Raw genomic sequence first — 25,819 nt, 5'->3', positions numbered from 1 at the left:
CTGCTCTGGGCATGAAACATCCCTTTGTCTAGCATTTCATGCTGTATACACCACCTATTGGTCCTTTAGCAGCTGTCTGGGCTGTCAGATCATGTAGTATGCATGGGGTTTGGTACCATCCTCTGCTTCTGGCATCCACTGGGGGTCTTGGGATTTATCTGCCCTGGATAAAGGGGGACTACTACATTTGTATTTAACTAAATACAAATACTGTTAGTTAAATATAAATACAATAGTCTCCCTTTATTTATTTGTATTTAGTTAAATATATATTTAGTTAAATACAAATGTTTGTATTTATTGTATACAAATTGTATATTGTATTTAACTAAATATATTTGTTAAATAAAATGTATTAGTAAAATTAATTTTGCCTGTTTTTCTGTGCTTTCTATGTGGCCACTGGAAATGTAAGATTGCATATATGATTGCATCATATTTCCATTAGATAGCACTAGCTTCTAACCTTGTTACTCAATGTAATATTGGCATCACGTGGGAGGTGGTTAGAAATGCAGATTCCCAGACCCCAATCCCAGACCTATGCAAGCGTAATCTACATTGTAACACTGTTCCCAGGTGATTTGTGTGCCCATTAAATTTTAAGAAGCACTTAAATGTAACACTGCCATCAGTCTTTTCCTGGCTTTGGAATTACCTGGGGAATTAATAAAAATATGCTGATGCCTAGAATCCATTCTTAGAGATTCTGATTTTATTGTTATGTGGACATGACCTGGTCATCAGGATTTTTTGAAAATCTTCAGTTGATTAAATTGTGTAGTCAAGATGGAAAACCCCTGGTCTATAAAAATGTTATGCATTAACTAAGAGAGAAAGCTTTCACTTATAAGTTTCCTAATAACTGAAGTGGTTTTAATGAATTAAATAAGTAGCTTTCACTGCATCTATGGAAAAGGTATGGCTTATTAAAACATGATTCTTACAGGAATACAAGACTTGGTATTTTCTTTTTACTCATGTCATAAAGATCAAGTACATTTCCCAAAAGACTGAAAAAAAATCGCAGGTTAGACTCAATTTTACCTGTCCACATTGCTTGTGTTTCACCTTGAGAAGACCCTTGTCATACAATTATCACATTGGCATTGTATTTAATTGTTAGTGTACTTCTCTGTCTTCTTTATTAAACTGTATGCACCATGAGGGAAAGGACCATAGCTCTCCTCTTTATTATAAAACCTAGAACAGTGCCCAACATGTAAAAAATACTTCAATGTCTTCTGCCCTTTGTAGTTACAGTAGTACACTTTTCATTCCCAGTGATATAAAACACCACTCTAACTGGCTGAAACAAAAAAATGATCATATATATCAACATACATAACTCATAACTCAAAATATCAGAGATAGATCTTGCTTCAGTTTGGATGTGACACAAATGATTAAATGGGATCATTACAGAGAGGTCTTTGTAGATCTCAATTCTGTTTTTCTCTGTGCTCCTTGCTAGCTAGTATCTTCTGTTTTATCAAGATGGCTGCTGCAGTCTAAAGCCTCATATCTTTGTATTATATCAAGTCTAATAGAGGAAAGAATTTCTTTTCTAGAAGACACAGCTGATTTTTCCTATTATCTCATTAGCTGAATCACATGCCCATTCTTAACTAATCTCCATTTCCCAGGGTGTGGAATGCATTTATTATGTTAAACTGTTCATAGCTCTCTCTTACAGCTGGAGATGGGATAAGATCAAACACAAATCCTACGACTAATAAGAGGATAAGTGTAATTTCCTAAATAAATTTTATGTTTCTGTTTTCAAAAGGAAGAGTTATGGCTGTTGAGGAAAGCAACAACAACACACACATTCACATAATTCAAAGAGAAAGAAGCAGAAATACTGAGGCTGTATATATATATATGTATGATATAACATATATAATATATATATATATTTGCCTAAACATTCCTGCTTCTTTGATTTTGAACTCCAATCTCTTTCTATTTTTTGTTGTTTCTACTAACCAGAAACTTCATCAATGTGCAGAGGGATTCTAGGATAAATGGAGTTACATGAACCTCCATTTCCAATTCATTGGCCATCATATTTCTTGGCTCACTAAATCCTTCCAGCTTAATTTTCCTCAGCAGTCATCCAACTGTGAAACATCATGATAATGGCAGTAGAATAAGTAGAAGGGGGAAAAATGTAAGGAGATAATCTTTGAAGCTGTTGATCATTTTAACCTCCACACTTCTAATGTGGGTTGGTATAAAAGGAAGATATTTCACATTTTAAAAAATTAATTTTGTCTTATTCTTCTAAGAAAACTCAGCAGTGATTTTAAGCCTTAAGCAGAAACCTTACAAAAAATTATTATATGTCAAAGGAAATGAATTGGTTTTTAAATAGTTCTGTCTTGTTGAGTTGTAGAAAAAGCAGAGTTCAGAATCAAAGAAACATAGGTTCAAATTTCAGTTCTATCACTGTATTAGTCCATTCTCATGCTGCTAATAAAGACATACCTGACACTGGATAATTTATAAAGTAAAGAGGTTTAATTGACTCACATTTACATAGGGTGAAGGAGACCTCAGGAAACTTACAATCATGGCAGAAGGGGAAGCAGGCATGCTCTTCTTCACATGATGGCAGCAAGGAGAAGTGCATAGTGAAGCAGGGGAAAGCCCCTTATAAAACCATCAGATCTTCTGAGAACTCACTCACTATCATGAGAATAGCATGGAGGTAACCACCATCATGATTCAATTACTTCCCACCAAGCCCCTCCCATAACACATGAGGATTATGGAAACTACAATTCAAGATGAGATTTGGGTGGAGACACAGCCAAGCAATATCATTCCACCCCTGGCCCTTCCCAAATCTCATATCCTCACATTTCAAAACACTATCGTGCCTTTCCAAAAGTCCCCCAAAGTCTTAATTCATCCCAGCATTAACTTAAAAGTCCAAGTCCAAAGTCTCATCTGAGATAAGTCTCTTCCACCTATGAGCCTCTAAAATCAAAAGCAAGTTAGTTACTTACTAGATACAATGTGGGTAAGGCATTGGATAAACACACCCATTCCAAATGGGAGACACTGACAAAAACAAAGGGGGTACAGCCACCATGCAAGTCTGAAATCCAATAGGGCAGTCATTAAACCTTAAAGTTCCAAAATGATCTCCTTTTACTCTATGTCTCACATCCAGGGCATGCTGATGGAAGAGGTGGGTTCCTATGGCCTTGGATAGCTCCATCCCTGTGTCTTTGTAGGGTACAGCCCCGATCCCAGCTGCCTTCACAGGCCGGTGTTAAGGGCCTATGGCTTTTCCAGGTGCAGTGCAGGCTGTCAGTGTGTCTACCATTATGGGGTCTGGAGGACAGTGACCCTCTTCTCACAGCTCCACTAGGCAGTGCCCCAGTGGGGACTCTGTGTAGGGGCTCCAACCCTACATTTCTTTTCCACACTGCCATAGCAGAGGTTCTCCATGAGAGCTCTGCCCCTGTAGCAAACTTCTGCCTGGACATCCAGGCATTTCCATACATCCCCTGTAATCTTGGTGGAGATTCCCAAATCTCAATTCTTGACTTCTTTGCACCAGCAGGCTCAACACCACATGGAAGTTGCTCAGGCTTGGGGCTTGCACACTCCGAAGTGATGGCCTAAGCTATACCTTGGCCCCTTTTGGCCACAGCTTGAACAGCTGGGACACTGGGCACCAGGTCCCTAGGGTGCACACAGCAGGGGGACCCTGGGCCCAGACTCCAAAACCATTTTTTCCTCCTAGGCCTATGCCCTGTTATGGGAGGGGCTGCTGCCAAGGTCTCTGACATGCCCTGGAGACATTATCCCCATTGCCTTGGTGATTAATATTTGGGTCCTCATTACTTGTGCAAATTTATGCAGCCAGCTTGAATTTCTCTCCAGAAAATTGGTTTTTCTTTTCTACTGCATCATCAGGCTGCAAATTTTACAAATTTTTATGCTCTGCTTCTTGAACACTTTGCCACTTAGAAATTTCTTCTGCCAGATACCCGAAATCATCTCTCTCAAGTTCAAAGTTCCACAGATCTCTAGGGAAAGGGCAAAAAGCCGCCAGTCTCTTTGCTAAAGCACAGCTAAAGGAGTCACTTTTGCTCCAGTTCTCAACAAGTTCCTCATATCCATCTGAAACCACCTCAGCCTGAACTTTATTGTCCATATCACTATCAGCATTTTGTTAAGACCATTCAACAAGTCTCTAGGAAGTTCCAAACTTCCCACATCTTGCTGTCTTCTTCTGATCCCTCCAAACTGTTCCAACATCTGCCTGTTACCCAGTTCCAAAGTCATTTCCACATTTTTGGATATCTTTACAGCAGCGCCCCATTCTCTGCAGTATCAATTTACTGTATTAGTCCATTCTCATGATGCTAATAAGGGTGTAACCAAGGCTGGATAATTTACAAAAGAAGGAGGTTTAACTGACTCACGGTTCCACAGGGCTTGGGAGGCCTCAGGAAACTTATAATCACGGTGGAAGAGGAAGCAGGCATGTCCTTCTTCACATTGCAGCAGCAAGGAGAAGTGCAGAGTGAAGGTGGGGTAAGCCCCTTATAAAACCATCAGATCTTGTGAGAATTCACTCACTACCATGAGAACAGCATGGAGGTAACTGCCCCCATGATTCAGTTACCTCCCACCGATTCCCTCCCACCACATGTGGGGATTATGAGAACTACAATTCAAGATGAGATTTGGATGGGAGCAAAGACAAACCATTTCAATCACTTAATAAATAAGTGTCTTTGTGCATATTACGCAGCCTCTCTGAACCTGACCATACTTAATGGAGGAATGAACATAACAATACTTGCCTTATAGGGTTATTATAACTTAAATGTAATCATTTAGCACCCTATAAGTAATTCATATATTACATAAATCATTTCTTTACACTGCAGAAAAATTTAACCCCTATATCTTTACCAGATTTTTGTTAGTTATTTAATATTATTAACAAGTTTTAGTTAGGCAAATTTTAATTTCATTCCTGGTGTTTTACTTGTGATTTAGGTAATTGTCACCAAGTGAAATATAGTACCTGACTGGTTACATAAACCAAACACTGAGGGATAGAAACATGAAAATAAAAGAAAGAGAAAACTTAATACAAAATTCAGTTGCCTTTTAAAAATAAAAAATATGATCATAGATACATATGTTTTTCCATATATATTTGTATATGTTAAGATGTAACTCAAGAAATTTAAAATTAAATAGCCTCAATACATGTTAAATTCCTTCATACCTGTTTATTTGTTGATTACAAATCAGAAAGTACTTAAATCTTGAACTTTCTTCCTCTTTCATGCTGCTTGATTTTGCTATGAGTTGCTCAATTCTCACTCAATATATGGATATCTTTGCGGGGCAAGAAAACAAAATTCAGGGGAATTTTTAAAAAAGTTTTGCTTTATACACACTATTTCACCTTTTCTCTCAACACAAAAATAATAAATATATGTTTTTAATCTGGTTACAGATTCTGTGACTAGAATAAAGTTACTCTGAGTTTATATAATACAAATCTCTGCATTTTCTGCTCTCTTTTTGGTTAATGCTCAAATTAGAAGTAGTAATCAGTTCTCTGTAACTTGCGCCACTTACACAGCCTGTCTTTTCCTTTAAATCCTTAAAGAGAGTAGGCTATTTTTAATTCAGACCACATCTGAACAAAGCAGTAGCATTTCTTAGTGTTATAAAATTCTTATCTTATACTACAGTTTCAGAGCACTTAGCACTTTTAAGATTACATTCATTTTTAGGCTTTGAACATTTTCACTATATCTATATAGATATATGAATGTATGTGTGTATATTTGTGTGCATGTGTGTCTAAGATATAAGAAATCTTTGATGTAATTTCCTTAAAATATGATTAATATAGCATAAACTTTTTCTTGTTCAAATCCTAGCACAAAATCTATTTTTTATTCATTCTATAATCAATTATTTTTTAAAATAAATATTTGTTTATTACCTATTTTGTGCCTAGCAGTGTGCTGGTTGTCTAATTAAGAGAAAACATGGTTTTTGTTCATATGAAGCTTACAGTCATGAAACACACTAACAGCCTTCCGTTATTTCACACTGTGCCTAATACTTAGCCAAACAATAGAAGAAAAGGAAACGACTGACTATCTTAAATTATATCTGGTCTCACCATCTTATATCACGAAACTGTTGTCCTTTGAGAATGATAGAGTTGCTAATAGTGTGGCTCCTATGGGAGCCATGGAGGTCCTGCCTAGATTATCTATAAGTAACCCTCATTGCCAAAGGAGACGCTAGTGGGAGAACAGAAAGGAATCAAAGGTTATGTAGATTAGACCTAAGTCTGCTTTATTTCTTTATTTCTGAAGCTATTAGCATTTGATCATTGTCCTTTCTGTTTTAATTTTTCTCTTCTGAGAATCTTTCATTGTGGATTATAAAAGATAGCTGCCAGTTTTTCAGATGCTCTCACCCACAAAACATTTCCCATATTGATATATCTTATAACCAAAATTTTATTGCTATGCTAAAACTATGGATAAGATTATCTGTTTGATGACTTTATTCACTGCAAAATACTTTGATTTTTCTATACAAGTTTTATTTGAACCTTCTGTATTCCTAAGAAATAGGAAGATCTAGATAGAGAGAAGTAAATGTAACCCATTAGGATTAAACACTATTATCCCAGATGTGCATGTCCATGAGAAAAAGAGTAATTATTGGAGTGTTTGAGAAACTCAACTGTCCACATAGATCTAAAAGTTTGAAAGAAGTTTCAAAATATGAGTCTTTGGAGATGCTCACATACTTATTTTATGTACACACAAATAGCCTAATTATCCAAAACTATAATATATGCCTTACAATTATAAACAAGTTTAAAATCTGATTCTCTGGAAAGTGATCAGTACTTGATCATACTTCTAAGTGATAGTAAAAGTCAAAATATACACTATCTTTGAGTTAAAAATAAGTTACAAGTGTTAGGAATGAGTCTTCCATCACTCATCTGTTTCTTGTTTGACCAAATTTACTACAACAGATAATCAACTAACCTTCCTAGCATCTATGTTTTCATCCCACAAAAGCCATTAAATATGGTATTCAGGACCCTGGATAGCTCTTTCCCCATATACTTCTTCCTGGGTTTGCAGAATTCTTACATGTTTTCCTGGAACAGGGCTGAAGGGAAGTGAGCTGCCTGGAAAAACAACTTATTTGCTCACCTTGGGTGAGACAGCTTGACTCAGTGAGAAAATAAGCTTTGGAATAAAGCAGACTTGGGTCTAATCTATGTAACCTTTGATCGTTTGATATTTGACATCTGTAAACCTTGCCTTTTTCATCTGTAAAAGAGAAACAAATCATATTGCATAGGATGTCATGAGCTTAAAATAAATTCTTGCTATGCAAATCCCTAGCACAGCACGTGACACACTGTGGTAGATGGATAAGAACTGAATAATATTGTAGTTCATATGCTTCATTTTCAAATCTCAGGTCAGCCTTTTTTAGTCAAATTTATTTTTTAAGTTAACATATAAAATTGTATGTATTTATGGTGTACAAGGTAATGTTTTGAAGTAGACATACATTGTGGAATGGCTAAATATAGCTAACTAACAAATGCATTACTTCACATGGTTATCATTTTTATGGTGAGAACACTTAACCCATTTATGCCAGAAGTTGCCATTTTTGTGTGAAAAATCGACCTTGGTGATGACCTTGAGCAGTAGGATATAAATAACTCCCACAAGCTTAGCCTTCCAATAATGGAACACTAGGCATAAATGGGTTAAGTGTTCTTTCACACTCTGGAAGTAGAGAGCAGAATGGTGGTTACCAGAAGCTGGGGTGGTTAGGGGAAAGTGGAGATTGAGGAGCTGTTGATCAAAGGACACATAATTACAGTTAAATAGGAAGAATAAGTTCAAAAGATGCATTGTACAGCATGGTGACTACAGTTATTAATTACAATATATTGTATTCTTGAAAAATGCTAACAGAGTAGATATTAAATGTTCTCGTCAGTTTTGTAAACAAACTTTTCATTACTTAAAATGAAACAAAATGAGATACATTTAGCCTCATTTTACTTCCTTATTTAGGTACTTTACCTGTTTCTGGCATTGGTGAGCTCATTTAGTTCATGCAAGGATGTAACAGCTGAAGAGAATAATGAAGCAAAAAATCTCCAGCTTGCAGTGGCAAGGATTAAAAAAGGAATAAACTATGTGCTTCTTAAAATACTATGCAAAACACAAAATGTCCCAAAGGACACAATGGACCATGTAAATGAGGTATATGTTAAAGAAGATATTTCTGACCATACCCTTTCTGAATTGAGCAACACCCAAGATTTTCTCAAAGATAAGGAAAAAAGCAGTGGCACAGAGAAAAACGCTACTGAAAATGAGAGCCAATCACTTATCCCCAGTCCTAGTGTCTCAGAAACTGTACCAATTGCTTCAGGAGAATCTGATATAGAAAATCTGGATAATAAGGAGATTCAGAGTAAGTCTGGTGATGGAGGCAGCAAAGAGGTAAGATGTTTAAATATCCTGATTGCTTAGTGGTGATTTATAGTATTGTTGATAAGGAAGTAAATCAGCGCCGAAGTTCCACAGCCAGATTATCCACTCAATTCTAACTCCATCACTCCTAGCTCCATCACTCTTAGCCTCTGACTCTATGCTTTTGATCAAATTACTTAAACTTTCCAAGCTTCAGTTTTCTCATATTTAAATGAGGCTAAAATGGTATTTAGTCCATGGGGGGGGGGGGGTAATAGTGCATAGAACAATACCTAGTAAAGAGTAAGCACTTAGGAAACATTAGATGATATAATTGTGACATTCTATAAATTAATAACCAGGCAGTTTGAGGGTGCTGAAAAGTATACTGAGGAAACCAAAGTTTTCTAAATCAAGGTGTATGATTTAACAAATCACTAAATTTCCATGGACTTTATAATCTTAAAATGGGAGATTCAATTAGAAGAGTGCTACAATTCCTTCTTGCTTGCTAAAATTCTAAGATTTGAATCAGATCATTTCTGCCCATATTTGGACATTATAATTAAGTTGGACTAAAGGAATTTTTAAAACCTCCCAGTTTGAATTTTGAACAGTTGGTAGCTTTATAACGCACTGGCTTTAAAAAAAATCAGGGTCGCATTCAAAGAAGGGTAGATACTGTTGTTCACTTAGCTTCTAAAATATACACCCTACTGGAAACAGTCTTATTGTCTCCATTTGCAAGCAGCTTGTGTTTTAGAAGGAGGTGTAACTTCATAGAAAGCTACACCTACAGAGATCACATCTGCACAAGGGCTTTTTACCTTGGACCCCACTAGGGAATCATTTCAGATCACTCAGGGGCACTGGAGGGTCGGGGAATGTGTCTTTACAGGTCCCCATCATCTCTGGCACCATCTTGTTTCCCAGACCTCTTCTGTTTTGGCAGATGCTCTCTACAATAACTTCACAAATTGTCTTCTAAGAGGAATTCAGTTTCAATTATCCAAGGTCCTTCCATCACCTACTAAAGCCATCTTTATTTTAGTTAGAGAAACATTTTTAATCCACATGCCCAATAGTCTAAGATTCATTTACCTTTTAAATTAATACCATTGCTATAAAACAGGCATAAATTCTTACTCAGCAACACTTCTCAATCTTCGTTAAAGATTTGGATTACTATCCATTTCTGGGTGAAATTGCTATTTACCACAGCACAGCATGTTGGAGTGTCCCTGAAAACTTCATGCTAATCTCCTTAGAAATTCTGGAGTATGAAAATACATAGGAAAGCTGTAACTTAAAATTACTGTAAATATTGAAATTGCAGTTTTTATTTATGCTGCATAGTTATTTGGTCTTGTTGGTTGATTAACTACTCACAAAAGATGTATTCATTTATTTATATATTTAGTTAGATGCTTTCTAGATTATGTAGCCCATGACTACTTAGGATATTGATATACCCACAGCCAAAAATAAAACACAAAAATATTATAAATGATCTGATAATTCAGAGATACACTTTCTTGTTTCTTTGGTATTTGTACTTCCAGCCTATTTTTATTAAAAATATGCATATATATTTACATATTATAAAAATAACATCAAAATTCACATCGTATTTTGTAACTTGTATTTTTTGTAATGCAGAAGTATATCATGGTCACTTTCTTATGCCATTAAATAATCTTCTATCAAAATAAATGATTTATAATTTGAGACTTAATTGACTTATTTGTAAAATTAGAAAAATACCTACTCACAGGTATTTTGGAGAAATCACATCAAATAGGATATGTACAAAGCTTTTTACAACTCTTTAAAAATATAAATTTATGATGTATAATTTTAATTACAGTGTCAAATATTATATTTAAATTACTTAATGCCTAGTCTCAAATAAATATATTGCTACAGATTTTATTTCATTAGAAATAAATAAAGAATATATAAAAGTAATGGAAATAAAAATATCTGTGTAAGAATAATATTCTGCTGGATACTTTCCTTTTTTTAATTGAGCACTATAATGATTTACTGACAATTGACCACGTAAGAACTAAAGCAAAAAAAGCTTTCTAATTATATTTCCTTGACACTTACTGTGTATAAGTCTAAGAGCTAGGACAAAATATTGACAATTTCTCTTTTTTTGGCACTCTACCTAGATTTTTTTCTTAATTTTTATGAAATAAGATTGGTTTCATTCCAAATGTTAAAATACGCTTGCCTTAATTTTTGTTTTAATTAGAAAATATTACTTATATGCTATTAACCTTAGATCTTGGTGATTTTAAAGAATGACTTACGGTATACTTATTTTAAAATAAGGTAAAATAAAGTATTGTGAGAAAATAATTTTAAATAAAGGCAAAGAGTATCATTTGCACTATTACCTATGTAAAGCAATGACCACCTTATTCTACCCAGCCTTGAACTTCAGTCAAAAGCAGAGTTAGAAAGAAGGTCAATTCTGCATCTGGATCCTTTTCATAAGGCTGTGCCCCTTTCCCAGGCCTGTCCTTATCCCTATTTCTTGTGCCTTTCACTCATTTTACTTCATGATAAATCCCATCCTGTGATGACATACATAAGACCATCTGGACTGAATTTTACAATGAAACCTAGGTGCACTATTATCTACCCATCTTTAGCATCAAGGGATGATTTGTTCTGATTCTACTCATCTAATTGAAATAGCATATATGGGAAACTTGTGACTTACTCCAAGAAAACTTTGGAACCCCAATCCTTTTGTGAATTGGAGACAGCCTATACATCTTTAAGAAGCAAAGTGTTATAAACCAAACATTAATTTTAATCTAAATGTTATTTTAGCTTAAAGTAACTATCATACAATATTTTTTTAAACTTCAACTCTTACCAATATGTATGCATTTTAATCTCAGTCATGAAATTGGCCTAAACTCTTTTAAACCTAATAATATTATTTCTGTACAAAATTTTTCTTACTTCTGAAAATGAAATAAACTTTGACCACCATGGGTAAATGAAACTTTAATCACAACTTTTTTGGTGGGACTTCACCTTTTAGAAAATAAAGCAATCTAGCTCATCTGAATGCAGTACTGTTGATATTGCTATCTCTGAAGAAGAAGAAATGTTCTATGGAGGTGAAAGATCAAAGCATCTGAAAAATGGTAAGAAAATTTTGTTTATCTTGCTAGGAAACTAATTTGAATTATAAGTTGTCAAAATGTATATGTTCCATACCCAGTATGTCAGTCAATTGACTGAATCTTTATACATTTCTTAATATTCATGTTAAATATACAAGTGTCACCATTACAACTTGTTTTCCTCTGACAGTTATAGGCCATTTTTATATGAGTAACTTAAATATTGGCCCTATTTCATGAGATCTAAGAACACTTCATTTGACTTCAACATATATAGGTATATGTGTGCATGTATATGTGTATACACAAACATCTCAGTGCTGCTTTAACTATACTGATTTTCTGTTTTACTCCTAAATTGTGCTCTGTTCTAAAGCACACAGTGGTATAGCTACTAGTATAAAATCAAATATGAACATTATGTATCTTTACCCAATATTACTCACAGCATGAAAAATGTGTTTTGGAAACACCATTATCAATAGTATTCCACTGCCACAATACTACTCATAGTATAATTTAACACAAGACAAAATTCTAAAATAAAATATTTTGGCTTTAAACTCCACCTACCTCCATTTCTTCGTTTTGTCACCTGTATATCAACCTCTTCTCCAGCCTCAGGTTTCCATTTTGCTAACCCTTTTGGCACAGAGTGCAGCCCCGTACACATGTACTCTATCCACAAAGTACTCCACAGTCCATGTTACTTCCGTAATAGTCTCAATAAAAATTCCCATTTTCATGCCACCTAAGAACTGGAATCAAAGCAATTAATTTGATTTAACTAATTTTATGCCTCTTAACATCTCATAAGTATTTATATTTTTAAACAGGAATGCATGTTATGCCATGTGAATCTTCAAAGAGTAAATTTTCAGGCATTATATCAAAATGTAACATTCAGAAATGAGATATTTGTGTGTATTTTCTTTTGTGCTATTAGTGAATACCTATTCTCAGACTGTTTTGCAGAGTGACAACATGTTCTAGGTCATTTCTGCCTTTCACAATGCCTTTCCTCTCATTACTACCGAACTCCTAAGTCCAGTTTTCCTTTTTCTGCTCAGGGATTACAGTGGTCACTACACCATGGGTAAAAATTAAATGTTTATAAATCAGAGACAACCTGGATTAGAATTTGTAAATAAATAATTGCTGTGGCACATAGTAGAAAGTTTCAGGTGTTTACTTTTTCATGAGTTTTCTAGATTGTTGTTCTTACCAATTCAATCTTGACAGGTTGCAGACATGGATCTTCACTTGGTCAAATCAGTGGAGCATCCAGGAAAGGAAAAATCTGGCAGAACATCAGGAAAACCTGCTGCAAGATTGTAGAGAACAATTGGTTTAAGTGTTTTATTGGGCTTGTTACTCTGCTCAGCACTGGCACTCTGGTAAGTGGGCAGCCAGGGTGTTTGATACTTTGCTGGGGACAAATGTATCATGATTCTGTTAATTCAGAAAGTCAAAACCAGGATTACATTTCCAAGGATATTTACTATAGCACCAAATAGCACCAAATTTCATATTCTGTGATTTAAAATCTAAATATTATACTTTCTTAGAAAGTTTATATATGCATCATTCAATATTAAATTTAATATTGATTTTTAATATATTATTTTGCAATATTGAATTCCAAAATATATGAGTGACGGTGGGAAATGGAATGTGAATAGATACCGGATTCTTCTAATTTTAATGAATTTTCATGTATGAAACATTTTAATGATTTGCACATCCAAAACTGCTATAATATGCTTGTACTTTGGTACCTATCAAAGGAAAGGGAACTATTGCATATGCTTTAAAGGGTCTGTGAACTACAAATGTATTTGACCCTACAATCTTAATTCTGCACCCAGAATCTTAATTCTAAAAATATTCTACAAATATCTGCACATTAAATGGTTCTACAAGGTAATTCACTGAAGAATGTTTTGTAATAATAGCAAAGGGTTAGAAAAGAAGGTCTGTAATAGCTGACTTTATACTATGAAAAATCATCCAATGGAACTCTGTGCAGCTATTTTAAAAATTCAGAAGCTATGTGCATATTTACAATTCATCAAGATGTAGTAATAAGTGGAAAAAGAACGGTGTAGAACAAAGTGTATGGCACTCTGCCTTTTATATAGGAAAGGAATAAAAATAGAATGTATATTGGTATTTGTTTGTATTTGATTAAAGAAGATCAGAGATCTTTTAAGGAGAATTCTTACATACAAGATCTAGTTAACTGTGAGGTGCACAGAACACAGAAGATGGAGTCATGGTTGTGAACTGGACTTTGCACTGCCTATATTTTTAAATAAATTTTATGTTATTTACCACACATATTGAAAACTCTCCATGGGTGTGCAGCAGGAATGATTTTCACAATGTGAATGCACATTTGTGACTTAGATTGAGAAACAGAACATTACCAGGATGCCAGAACAACACTCTTACCCCTCAGTTACTTCCCTACTCCACAAGGGTAGCCAGCATGTGGACTTCAACTGCCATGGATTAGTTTTATCCATTTCAGACTTAATAAAAATCGATTCAAACTGTGTGTTACTTTTGTATTTCTTCTTCCTCTCATTTTGTTACAGCATCCCACTTCCTCATAATGATCAGGGTCAATTATCCTTGCTGGTATGGTAACTTCTTTCTTTCTTACTAGTTGACTGGTACAAGAAATCAAAAATTGAGCAAATGACATCTAAGCTTGAATTTTAGTAGGAGACATACTATGTCTCCTAATGCCCTATTCTGGGAGCAAAGACCCCAGAGTCCACCTATCCTAAGGTTGAGAGAATGGGAAACACAAATACCCCCTAGGGGGCTTGCCAGATACTCCATACTATGCCTTTCTCCATCATAGATTCTGCTAGCATCATGGATCTTCACATGGCTCAAATGGAAAGGCTGCTTAGAATATAGTCAACCTATTTTAGTATCTTTTGTTGCATCAGATTCTACTGAAAAATAGCAATCTTCTGCATCACCTGATAATGCATCTTTGGATCAATATTCCCAAGTGTGAAATTTTGCTTTCAAATCCTAAAGAGGCCTACCAGGCGTTGTATCTTTCTTAGAGTAGGAGGCACATATGTCTCTCTAAAGCATCTAGAGAACTTACCATTTCTTGTTCATCAGGTCTGATTAACATGATATCATCAATATAATGAATCAATATGATGTTAACTCCTGTGGTGCTGGAGTTAACTGTGACCCCCATATCAACACATTATTCCTTTTATCCAGCTTCACATTCTATCCCCTTTGATCCAGCCTGTAGGCTGATAAATGGCCCTCAAATATGTCCATGACATAATCCCCAGAACCTTTGAATGTTAACTTATATGGCAAAGGGTCGTCACAGATCTGATCAAGTTAAAGATCTGGAGACAGGGAGATTATCCTGAATTATCTAGCTGAGCCTAATGTAATCACGATGGTTCGGGCAAAAGAGATGCTGGAGGAGTTGGTGTCAGAAGAGAAGGTGATGTGAGGATAGAAGCAGAGATTGGGGTGTCATCCTTTGAAGACAGAAGAATGCACCACAGGCCAAAGTGTATAAGCAGTCACTAGAAGCTGAAAAAGGAAGGAACTGAGACCCCTCAGAGCCACCAAAAGGAACTAGCCTTCTCATCACCTCGATTTTAGCCCAGTGATTTCTGACATCAAGAATGAGAGTATATAGAGTTGTGTTGTTTTTAAGCTACTAAATTTCTGGTAATCTGTTACAGTCACAATAGGAAACTAATAAGCAGCCCTCTCTAGATACATTACCAGGAAAGCTCCTCCATTTCCTGCTAATACATGTTTCTAGGTCTTGCATAGGTACCAGGTTTTCTGGTATACAATCCTCCTTCCTTAGCAGTCTTAGTACTTCCCAGGCCACTGTATGAAGAGAGTTGTCTCTATTTATGCATCAGGTGGCCAGGAGAGGAGGTAGAGGTAGACCTTAAAGAGAGTTTTTAAAAGACACCTACCCTATTGTAGGCCTATTCATAATCCTCAAGAAAGACTCAATTCAGCTTGATCTTGTGGGGAGGCTCTGGAGCCCAGACTGCACCGCGTAATTTCACCTTGAGTGACAAAAGGGAGCTGGCATTTATATCTCTATTCCACTCAGCCGTTGATTGTGCTGGGTCCCTCTAGGAGTGGAAACATTGCCTCTCAGGCGGCGTGGGTCTTGTTTAGCAGAGGCAGTTCTCCAGAAGGGCTTCAGTTGTGTGTTATCAAGCAACACTCAGTTGCTGTGGAATAGTTAGATATGCCAGTAAGGGAGTTCTTGGTGGGCAACTCCAGCATCTACTACAGTGTTCAACATGTACTTGAAAAGCATGTGTCAAATGATGTAGCTGGGTGCAATTATAGTTTGTGATTTCCATTGTTCCCATCTACGATGGGAGCCTTAGTGATCTAGCAAAGATGTTTTTCTTTGGTTGGCCATAGATACAATGTGTTAAATCATCCCACTATGATTGCTTTTTTTTCTAAATCTTCTTTTAGTGTCATCAGTTTTGCCTTATATATTTTGATGACCCATTATTTTGGACATACAGATGTATACTTGTAGTATTGATCCCTCTATTATTATGAACTATCCTAAGTTACGTATCTTGCCTAATTTGATACTAGCTTTATTTTTATTAGAATTTACGTGTGAAATCTTTTTGTTCTGAACATATTCTTGACCTTCTCCTTTCTACAATTAGGACCCATCTGCTCTTTATTGATACAGCAGCTCTGTGATGCCTTTAAAAACAAATGCTTTTTAAACTTTTTACTGTTTTTCTGGTTCTTTGCAGCAGGATCATTGGTCTGGTGAAATCTACTCTACCCATGCTAATTGAAGTGGAGGCTTTTGAACATCTTTTTATTATATTTTGCATTATGTACCTGAATAATTGAAAAATAAATACATGTAACAAAATAAAATTTTTAAGAACTTTATAATCTTTATGGACTCATTTACACAGTAATTTGTTCAATTAAAAGCCATAAAATCTATTGTTATTTTGTATTTACTTCCATTTAACAGTAGGTTTTAAGAATCACATCATTCTTTATATGAGATTATTTTAATCCTTGCTTGCTTTTTGTCCTCTTATGTATATTGATATTGAAAGCCTGCCTGCCTGTTTTCAGTGCTAAAATATTTATGAAATTGCTTTCAATGACATGATCAGACTTTACATATTCCATAGTCAAATTAAGGTTGACATTAAAACTGAGAAGCTTTGGAGAAACAGTTATAGTTTTAATTAATCATCAGCGTTTCAACTGGTTTACCTGATAGCCTTATGGATTTCTAAAGACATTTTAAAAACCTATCTGTTTCTCTATGAGTAAGTGGCATATATCTGTGAGTTGGCTACCTGGAATTACATATAAGATCCATGTCAGATGTGACTAAAGATTTTGTCTCTTATGTTAAGTTTGATTAACTGATTTTGGAGGGGATTTTTGGATCGCTATTTAAAACAATTATGAAGCCAGGTTCAGCCTATATAAGAACTAGTTCTGGGATCAATTAATGATGTCCGGCGTAGTCATGGGGTCAAATAATAATACTTATAGATTATGTCAATAAATACAAGCATAGTGAACCAGCCCTGGAGCCTACAATCTCTGACAGTGCTCACCATATGCCTATTAGAGACAAAATTTTGTTCCCTTTTATGTCAAAAGAGTTTTTAGAAATTACCTGTACACCTAATGCTTATTTTTTTATTTTTACCCACAGGCTTTTGAAGATATATATATTGATCAGAGAAAGACAATTAAAATTTTATTAGAATATGCTGACATGATCTTTACTTATATCTTCATTCTGGAAATGCTTCTAAAATGGATGGCATATGGTTTTAAGGCCTATTTCTCTAATGGCTGGTACAGGCTGGACTTCGTGGTTGTTATTGTACGTATTTTAAAGAAAATGTAAAAGGCTATTTGATTTACTTTTTGTTCCTCACTCTTACTCTTTCACTTCCTGTCAATTTGTTATATCTTTCCTTTCCCTCTCTCTCTACATTGTTGGTACATGACACCTTTCTTAGTTTGTAAAATTTAACATCTATCATTTTCTTCTTATTCCAAAATTTTAAAAGTTCAACACTTTATTCCTGGGTTATTATAATAATCACCTTGAATTTACTGTTAACCATGTAAGTTTGTTGCACAGTATCTTGATGATATCAGCACCCTAAAATCTTTAAGTTCTTCTGTTGGCTTAACTCTTAATCATATATCACAATTAGACTACTTATGATGTTCACAAGTGCAGGGCTGATCCAAACTCCCCAAATTTCTCACTTAGATCTCTACAATAGATTCCAAAGTGGTGTCCCTGCTTCTGCCCTGCATACCATCATTCTGTTTTCCACATAGCAACCAGAGTAACTGTTGTGAAATGGAAGTCAGCTCATGTCACTTCTCTTGAAACCTTATGATAAACACCCATCTCATTCAGGGTAAAATCAACAATCTTTGCAATCAATGCTCTACAGGTATCTGTGTAATCCAGACATATTCCCTGCTCTGCTCCCTTCCCCCTCTCCAGGTCTATTTACTGATCCACCAGCACCAGCCTTCATGGAGCACTTCAAATATGCCAAGATTATTTTCATCTTAGTGCCTGTGCACTTATTTTTCCTTCCAACTGGAACCTTGGCTGGCATTGATGCCTTAGCCAAAACGAAACCTTTGAAGGTCTTTCCTTACAACACTATTTAAACTGCAACCACTCCAATACTCCCTTTCTCTTTGTCTGCTTTCTTCATCTCCATACCCCTTATTAATATTGTACCATTTGTTCATTTATTTTGTTATTGTCTGTTTTCTCCCACTAAGGTTTAAGTTCCATTAGGGTAGAATTTTTTCTTGGTTTTCTTCCCTCCTTTAAGTCCTGTGCCTAGAACAATTTCTGTCATATTAGAAGGTTCTCAGTATTTTTGTTGAATGAATGAATGGCTCTCTATTCTATAAACAATGATAGAAGCTCCCCAATCTACAATTAATGATTTTAAAATAGCTGACCTCTCTTTTCTAAGTTCACTCTTTCAAATTAGCCTTCAGCTCTAACCAAATCATACTATGCCTGCAACTCGCCTTCCTGTTTCCTAGTCACTGTTCTGTGTCCAGATTCCTTCATGCTTATGAAAATAATACCCAAACTTCAAAGCCTACTTCAAGGCTGTCTCTTTAGTAAAGGGTAAAAAGAAGAAATTTTTCATAATGTTGACTTGAAAATGTAGAAAAATCTGAAGATATAATAAAAGTTAATATTAGCTTTACCACCTTAGTATTTATGAACATTTATTAACCTTTAATATATTTACTTTTAAAGATTACCTTAGTATCTGGTTATACTTTTTTGTAATGTGTGTACTTTTGACTTAACAATATTCATATTTTCCTTGATGCCTATCCTCTGAAAGCCTATCATGTATATTGTCTTAACCATATTTGTATATGAATGCATTTGTAAATATATTTCTTATTTTGTTTTAATGAATATACTGCATATGATTACTGTATTACAAGTAATTATGAAACTGATTCTTAATCTAATTTCAAACAAAAAAGATATGTCATTGATCATAAAGAGTATAAAATATACAACTTTTATTTATCTCACTAAAATATGTTCCTTATTACCAGAAAACAGTTTAGTTTTATCTTTTTAAAGTGATTTTAACACTCAACAATTTTCTTATAACTTTCTGTGATTATTAATGTATTTTGAAGTATATGTAAAAATAATTCACAAATTTACTGGTAAGCTTTTATTGTATATATCTGTTGTAATAAATGCAAAGTTTATTTTACATGTTATTTTGATTAATATGGAATCCTATTCACTCTTTTTTTAAAAAAAATATATAGGTGTTTTGTCTTAGCTTAATAGGCAAAACTCGGGAAGAACTAAAACCACTTATTTCCATGAAATTCCTTCGGCCCCTCAGAGTTCTATCTCAATTTGAAAGAATGAAGGTAAGAGATAAGTTTCTAAGCTAATCTACAAATTTTTATTTGGAATTACTAAATTTGCACAAATTGGGAAGCTTTGTTTTCTTCTCGCTTGTACCTTTAACAGTATTAATACAACAAAAACTTTGCGTTTCATTGCTTAGAAATAGAGAGGAATAGGTACGTTTATTAAGATTCTAGGTTCTTATTCCTCATAAAGTATAAATACGAATACAGACAAGTAAAAGAGACTAGTATTTGAGAGAGAAAATATAGTTTTAAAAATATATTTCTACCCCATATACATATGCATATTACCAAAATTGTCTCCATTTTAAAAATACAGTTGTCAGAAAATGAAACTTGGATCAGTTAACAAACTTTAAAATTATACAAACATTGTATACCCTAAGTGGTTACTCACTGAATGAAAGAAAAGTTTGAAGTTTAAGATAAATTTACTTTTTTAATGTCACAATCACAAGTGATGATTTCTTACCTCTCCTGTCTTCATCACTCACATGTTAAAACCTCTTCTGAACAATGTAAAGAAAATTAATAGATTGAATATTATAAAATGGCCAATGTCTGAAAAATGTAAAGAAAATAGATTGAATATTATAAAAGGCCGGTGTTCAATCTTTTGTGCCTGAAATGGAAATCCCATAATGCTCGACCTAATAGAAAAAAATGGAGTCTGTGACCACCACAAGTAGTATAAGGATGTAGCTATACAGTGACCCATTGTATACAGAAATGGGAGAATACATTCAAATGTACCTTTTATTTTATAATACATTTATGTGTTTTTGCATTTTTATTTATGTAGATTATTTTCATATCAGTCTGCCACTTTAATTACTACCTAATATCACATATTCATTGCTATGGTAGAATCCAGTGAGAAAATGATTAATGTTTAACCTTTATCCCTATAGTTTATTGTATTATGTGTTACATTTAAACTGTTATTAATTAAGAAACCATAACACTTAAACTCCTTCCACTTGGTAAAATGTGGATGTTTATTTTTCTCTATAAATACAAACAGAAATATAAATGATTTTAAATATGTATTTTATTTAAAAAAAATTCAGAAATTTTAATAATTTCACTTTTATGATTGTGTAAAGTACTTAAGTACATTAATTATATTTGTATATGTATACTTAGTCCATGATTCATGATAATATTCTTGTAATTCATACAAATGTGTCGTTGACTCATTATAATAGTACTTAGGCCTGATCTATCTGTTTCTTAAATACATTTGATTTACTTGTGTTGGGAAATTAATATTTTGATTATGTAGTAAATACATAAAATTCCAAATGTGGCAAAATTCCAATTATACACCTCAGAAACAAAAAATCTAAAATAGTAATTGTAACATATAATAAGAAACAGACTTCATTTAACCATATCATGAAGATCCACAAGGTGGTGATATTGCCCAGTGCTTTTAAACCAAAACAAGGTGGCAAATAAGCTGAAAATAAGGTGGTTGAATGGTTTGATAAGATTGAAGTTAAAATGACAAAACAGCCTAGGCACGGTGGCTTACACCTGTAATCCTAGCAATTTGGGAGACCGAGGCGAGCAGATTGCTTGAGCTCAGGAGTTTGAGACGAGCCCGGGTAACACAGTGAGACCCTGTCTCTACAAAAAATACAAAAATTAGCCAGGTGTGGTGTGTGCAACTGTAGTCCCAGCTACTTGAGATGCTGAGGTGAGATGAGGTGAGAGGATCACCTGAGCCTGGGAGGTCGAGGCTGCAGTGAGCCGAGATTGCTGCACTGCACTCCAGACTGGGTGACAGAGTGAGACTGTCTCAAAAAAAAAAAAAAAAAAAAGACAGCCACATTTCCAGTATAAATACAGTTTAGTGATAGGAAAACATTATAGAATATTCTGACATGTAAACTACAGAGGGCCTATTTACTCAAAATACACATGCATACACACACACACCCCCCCCCAAGTAAATATGTGACTAAAATAAACAAACTCTTTTTTATTTTCAAAAAATGGGATAATACCAGTTCTTTTTCCTAATAAGTTTAGACATATAGGGAGGGAAAAAAAGTAAGAAAATCAGCAAGTTGTCTGCCCCAATTTAGAGAAAAGGAGGAAGAGATTTGCCAGGGAAACTGACTCTGTCAGAAATTAGGCCCTGTACCATTTAATGCTGTACATTCATTAGAATGGCAATGAAACAATGGCTGTGGACAATTCAAGGTCAGGAAAATAGTAGCCATGCTTAGGTCAAAGTCAGGTTCAGACTTGAAGCCTCATCTCCACCTCTGGAAGTTCTGTAATTTATCTCTGAAGATATATCATTGAGTATATTAGGAAGTTACATGCTTACAAAATTAATGATTTATGTATTTAATAAGTTTAAGGTCTTAGGTGCTGTCTACTTTTCAAATATGTGTGTCAACTATATCCACTCTTTTTATTCTTTATATGTAGATTTTCTAAAAGACATGGCATTTTTCTTCAGCAGAACAATTAATGGACCTTTCAAAATATTTAAAAGTATTAACAAAAGATCTGTGATCTAGTTTTAGAAATAAAAGTGTTACTGAAATCATAGTTAAAAGCCTAAATATTAATTCAAAGACAGGCAACTATGGAACATAAGCAAGAGTATGCAGGCAAAAGGATTAGTATCTAGTAACCGCTGAAGGAAGGAAAGGTTAGAATGGTAGAAAACAGAATCAATGGTGCCTCAGGAAGAAAGTGAAAGAAGGTCAGGAGAGGGAAATCAAAAGTATAAAATTAAGAGAGGCCAGGCACAGTGATTCACACCTATAATCCCATCACTTTGGGAGGCCGAGGTGGGTGGATCACCTGAGGTCAGGAGTTCAAGACCAACCTGACCAACATGGTGAAACCCCGTCTCTACTGAAAAAAAAAAAAAAAACCTGGCGGGGTGGCGTGTGCCTGTAATGTCAGCTACTCCAGAAGCTGAGGCAGGAGAATCGCTTGAACCCCAGAGGCAGAGATTGCAGTGAGCCAAGATCAGGCCATTGCACATAAGAGCAAAACTTGGTCTCAAAAAAATAAATAAATAAAATAAAATAAATAAAAAAATTAAAAAGCTAAGAGAAAAATAAGTAGTGGAAATAGTAAAACTATTATATTATTATATTAGATATAGCAACTGATTTGCATTTGCCGTAGCAGCTTCAGTGGAGTAATAAGAATACAATTCTGATTTGAATTTTAAAGAGTGAAGTCAGTTGAGGAAATAATGACAGTGATTATAGATTATTGCTGGTATTCAAGTTTAGGGGTTGGATTCATCTCCCAAGCTTCATACTCTGGAGTGACTCACCAGTGACACCAAATGGTTCAGTGAGGATTGAATCTTTGTTATGTACAGCAACCCATTTAATTTCCTGAAGCAATCTCTTCTCTTGGCTTCATTGACAGTACAAACTATTGGTCTTCTGATTCCCCTGACTACTCTTTCACATATTATATTTCACTTAAAATATATAATATATATATTTTAAAATAATCTCATACATACACATGGGTTCAGTTATCTTGAATGATCATTTCTGGCATGATACAGGACATCAATAAGCATATATATATATATATATATATATATATATATATAGCCAGCAAAATAATTATTTATTCTAGTATTTGTACTAATTAGCTCTGTTGCCATTTAATGATTTTTTAGTACAAACATTTTAAGAATATCTAGATTTGAATGTATTTTCTTTTATGTGGGGGAATGGAGTCTGGCTCTGTTGCCCAGGCTGGAGTTCAGTGGCACTATCTCTGCTCACTGCAAGCTCCGCCTCCTGGCTTCAAGTGATTCTCCTGCCTCAGCCTCCCGAGTAGTTGGGACTACAGGTGTCCGCCACCACACCTGGCTAATTTTTTGTATTTTTAGTAGAGAAGGGGTTTCACCGTGTTAGCCAGGATGGTCTTGATCTCCTGACCTGGTGATCCACCCACCTCAGCCTCCCAAAGTGCTGGGATTACAGGCATGAGCCACCACGCCCAGCCTGATTTGAATGTATTTTCTAAATAAAAATTGAATTGCTATTTAGGTTATTCCAGTACCAGCATGTGGGCTGTTAAATCTTTAGATATGGCCTTTTAAGTTTTTTTTTAAAATATGTCATTATATCAATTAGTATTTTTCAAACTGATCAAAAACTAAAACAGTTTCAGATTTCCTATCTAAAGTTTACATTTTTTATATATACCAGGTGGTTGTGAGAGCTTTGATCAAAACAACCTTACCCACTTTGAATGTGTTTCTTGTCTGCCTGATGATCTGGCTGATTTTTAGTATCATGGGAGTAGACTTATTTGCTGGCAGATTCTATGAATGCGTTGACCCAACAAGTGGAGAAAGGTTTCCTTCATCTGAAGTCATGAATAAGAGTCAGTGTGAAAGCCTTCTGTTTAATGAATCCATGCTATGGGAAAATGCAAAAATGAACTTTGATAATGTTGGAAATGGTTTCCTTTCTCTGCTTCAAGTAGTAAGTACACTTTTGACTTTTCCTTATTAATTATATATTCATCCATATTGTAGGTTGAATGCAAAGGACAAAATGTGGGCAATTAATACATTTGGTTATAAAATATTTTAGCAATTAGTAGATAGATGTAATGGGACATACAACTATCGGGGGAACCCGTCCCAAATATTTCAACATAGGTTCTTTCTATTTTCCGTAAGCGTTGGCCAGCTGAGAAATAAAGAGAAAGAGTACAAAGATAGGAATTTTACAGCTGGGCCGCCGGGGGTGACATCACATATCAGTAGGACCGTGATGCCCACCTGAGCCTTAAAGCCAGCAAGTTTTTATTAAGGATTTCAAAAGGGGAGGGGGTGTACAAACAGGGAGTAGGTCACGTGCTTCAAGGGGCAAAAAGCAGAACAAAGATCACATGCTTCTGAGGAAACAGGACAAGGGCAAAATCAGAACTCCTGTTAAGGGTCTATGTTCAGCGGTGCACATATTGTCTTGATAAACATCTTAACAGAAAACAGGGTTCGAGAGCAGAGAACCTGTCTGACCTAAAATTTACCAGGATGGAGTTTCCCAATCCTAGTAAGCCTGAGGGTACTGTGGGAGACCAGGGCGTATCTCAGTCCTTATCTCAACTGCATAGGACAGACATTCCCAGAGTGGCTGTTTATAGACCTCTCTCCAGGAATGAATTCCTTTCCCAGAGTATTAATATCAATATTCCTTACTAGGAAAAGAATTTAGCAATATCTTCCCTACTTGCACGTCCATTTATAGGCTCTCTGCAAGAAGAAAAATATGGCTCTTTTTGCCCAACCCCGCAGGCAATCAGAACTTATGGTTGTCTTCCCTTGTTCCCTAAAAATCACAGTTATTCTGTTCTTTTTCAAGGTGCACTGATTTCATATTGTTCAAACACACGTTTTACAATCAATTTGTACAGTTAACACAATTATCACAGTGGTCCTGAGGTGATGTACATCCTCAGCTTATGAAGATAACAGGATTAAGAGATCAAAGTAAGACAGTCATAAGAAATTATAAAAGTATTAATTTGGGAACTGACAGATGTCCATGTTAAAATGAAATCTTCGCAATTTATGTTCCTCTGCCGTGGCTCCAGCCAGTCCCTCCGTTCAGGGTCCCTGACTTCCTGCAACATACAACACTAGGCTCATTTAAACAGACAGGCCAGGTGCAGTGGCTCATGCCTGTAATCCCAGCACTTTGGGAGGCTGAGGTGGGCAGATCATGAGGTCGAGAGATCAAGACCATCCTAGCCAACATGGTGAAACCCCATCTCTACTAAAAATACAAAAATTAGCTGGGTGAAGTGTCGCATACCTGTAATCCCAGCTACTTGGGAGGCTGAGGCAGGAGAATCCCTTGAACCTAGGAGGCGGAGGTCGCAGTGAGCCAAGATCATTCCACTGCTCTCCAGTCTGGTGACAAAGTGTGACACTCTCTCAAAGAAAAAAAAAAAAAGAGAAGAGAAACAAAAGTTAAATACTGTCTCTGCCCCATTGGATGAAGGAAGTGGAGATGCAAGTAAATTTAACAGAGGAAATACAGATACTGGCCCAAACTATTTTTACCACCACTGATCAGGTTATAGGGTAATGTATTAGTCAGGCTTCCCTAGAGGGACAGAACTAATAGG

At 35.2% G+C, this 25,819-nt stretch overlaps 1 protein-coding gene across 1 annotated transcript in view; it reads left to right on the top strand.

Moving 5' to 3' along the window:
* Positions 1-25,819, top strand: part of SCN7A (sodium voltage-gated channel alpha subunit 7) — a 92,190-nt gene that overhangs the window by 54,674 nt on the left and 11,697 nt on the right. Inside the window, exons 15-20 of the mRNA XM_055108704.2 lie at positions 8,124-8,558; positions 11,593-11,698; positions 12,920-13,074; positions 17,424-17,597; positions 19,565-19,672; positions 23,887-24,165. Coding sequence (XP_054964679.1) covers positions 8,124-8,558; positions 11,593-11,698; positions 12,920-13,074; positions 17,424-17,597; positions 19,565-19,672; positions 23,887-24,165 — 1,257 coding nt within the window. The remainder of the gene's footprint in view (positions 1-8,123; positions 8,559-11,592; positions 11,699-12,919; positions 13,075-17,423; positions 17,598-19,564; positions 19,673-23,886; positions 24,166-25,819) is intronic.

The sequence above is a fragment of the Pan paniscus genome, chromosome 13 (genome assembly GCF_029289425.2).
Source record: "Pan paniscus chromosome 13, NHGRI_mPanPan1-v2.0_pri, whole genome shotgun sequence".
Lineage (NCBI taxonomy): Eukaryota > Metazoa > Chordata > Mammalia > Primates > Hominidae > Pan > Pan paniscus.
The sequence above is the reverse complement of the archived record's forward strand: the minus strand, read 5'-3'. Positions and strand labels throughout refer to the sequence as shown.